Source organism: Numenius arquata, chromosome 10, assembly GCF_964106895.1.
Source record: "Numenius arquata chromosome 10, bNumArq3.hap1.1, whole genome shotgun sequence".
Classification (NCBI taxonomy): domain Eukaryota; kingdom Metazoa; phylum Chordata; class Aves; order Charadriiformes; family Scolopacidae; genus Numenius; species Numenius arquata.
The window spans coordinates 40161015-40162988 of NC_133585.1; the positions used below are offsets into that span (position 1 = coordinate 40161015).

Genomic DNA, 1974 nt, shown 5'->3' on the forward strand with positions numbered 1-1974 from the left:
ACGCAAAGCAGAAAAAGCACCAACCCGAGAGTTATGAAAATTAGAGATTTTTATTTATATTTTATCACAAGAACAATCCCTTTGCTCTTCAGCTGTAAATACATACTAGAATAAACTCTGTAAATTATACAAAAAAATACATATTTTCCATGAAATCTTTCTTTATAATAAATAAATGTGAACACGTGTGTGGCTGATCGCTGTAATGTTCCGTGTCTGTTTAGGTTTTCACTCTGTTGATTTATTTTTAATCTCCTGAAAGAAGGGGGGAGTTCCTCGTCCCCTAAAGGTCGAAATAAATAATGCATGAGGAGGGTCCTCCCTCCCCATTTCCCCCCTCCCTTCTCCTCAACAGTTTTTTTTTTTCCTTTTGATAGAGAGTTCAGCCTAAATTTCCACGCTTGCATTCAGCCCTCACAAAGCCTACAAATTATACAATGACTTCTAACCTGGACCCCTAGAAAACAATTTTCCGTTGTTGTTGGTTTTCCCCTTTCTCTCCCCCCCCCCTCCCCCCCCCCCCCCCGCCCCCCCAATATAAATCATAAGGGACAGATGGCGACAGGGGGAGCGGGGAGAGGAGGATGGGGGGGACGCACAGACACAAAAGCCCTGGGGACAGAAACTGGCCAAAAGTGCACATCGGAGAGAGAAGAGCGAGTTTGGTTTGGCAGGTGCCGTTCCCACCGCCCGCCCTGGGAAGCGGGCAGATGCGGGAGCCCCCCCCCCGGGGGGGGGACGGGGGACTAGAGGCAACGGCGGGGCTGGGGAGGGGGCGGCGGGGGCGGCGGGGGGGGGACCCCGAAACGTGCCGGCCAGTGCTCGGCATCCGATGTGGAACCGGCGGGGCTGGCGGGGGATAAAGTGCAGGCGTAGGGGGAGGCGGAGGGAGCGGGGCTGGCGGAGCCGCCGCTCCAGGAGGAGGCGGGCGAGGGGCTACCGGTGCCCCCCCCGCCGGTCCCTCCCGGTCCCCCCGCCGCCCCCTCGGGGCCGAGCCGCCCGGCCCCGGCCAAGCGCAGGGTCTCGGTGAGGGCCCAGATGTAGTTGTGGGCGAAGCGGAGGGTCTCGATCTTGGTGAGCTTGGCGTCCTCGGGGAAGGTGGGCAGGACGTCGCGGAGGGCGTCCAGCGCCGCGTTCAGGTTGTGCATGCGGTTGCGTTCCCGGTTGTTGGCCTTCAGCCGCCGGTTCCGTTTGATGCGTTGAGCCGTCTCCGCCGTCCGAACCGTCCGCGGGGCTCCCCGGCTCCGTCCCGGCCGCCGCTTCAGCCCCCGGCAGCCCGGCGCCGACGGGGCGGCCCGCAGCTCCTCCTCCTCTTCATCCTCCTCCTCCTCTTCCTCGGCGCTGGAGGGCAACGAGGGCGAGGGGGCGGGCGAGACCAGCCCCAGCAGCAGCAGCTCGTCCTCGGCGGGAGGCGCCGGGACCTCCGCCTTCACCAGCATCCCGGGGCACCGGCGGGGACCACCGGAGGGGAACGGGACGGGACGGGACGCGACACCCGCGCTCCCCACGCTTCGCGGGCCGAAACGACGGTTTAACGGTTGGATGGAGGCTTTCGGGAGGGTTGAGGAGGAGGGGGGTGGGGGGGGTGGGTGGGGAAGGGGGGGGGAGGGATGGGGTGTCAAGAGGAGGGGGGGAAGGGGGGGGAAGGACGCTGGCACGCGCCCCGGGACGGCGGCGGAGCAAGCCCGGGGCCCGGTCGGGCTGCGTGTCTGGCACACGACCCTCCTTAACACCCCTTATATACCCCGCGGGGAACAATCAAACCTACCCCCGGGGTCCGTCCGTCCCGTCCCATCCCCCCCCCGCCCTCCCCTCCCCTTCCCTCCCCCCCCCCCCCTTCCCTCCCCCCCCCCCCCTCCCCTCCGTGTGTCCCGTCGTGTCGTCGTCGCCCCCCCCCCCCCCCCTCCTCCTCCCGCCCTTCTTTTCCTTTACAGGGGGCCCCCGCCGCCCCGCCATTGGTGCCTCGCGCTCGGC

General features: G+C 64.4%; 1 protein-coding gene across 1 annotated transcript; it reads right to left on the reverse strand.

The window, feature by feature from the left end:
• Positions 1 to 746: 746 nt before the first annotated feature.
• On the reverse strand, positions 747 to 1439 carry NEUROG2 (neurogenin 2). The gene has a single exon (XM_074155085.1). It carries the CDS (start codon positions 1437 to 1439, stop codon positions 747 to 749), a length of 693 nt encoding a protein of 230 aa, XP_074011186.1.
• Positions 1440 to 1974: the final 535 nt, after the last annotated feature.

What these genes read in the sequence shown, in the direction of transcription:
- NEUROG2 (XM_074155085.1), bottom strand. Translation starts at nt 1,439, where the DNA reads ATGCTGGTGAAGGCGGAGGTCCCGGCGCCTCCCGCCGAGGACGAGCTG.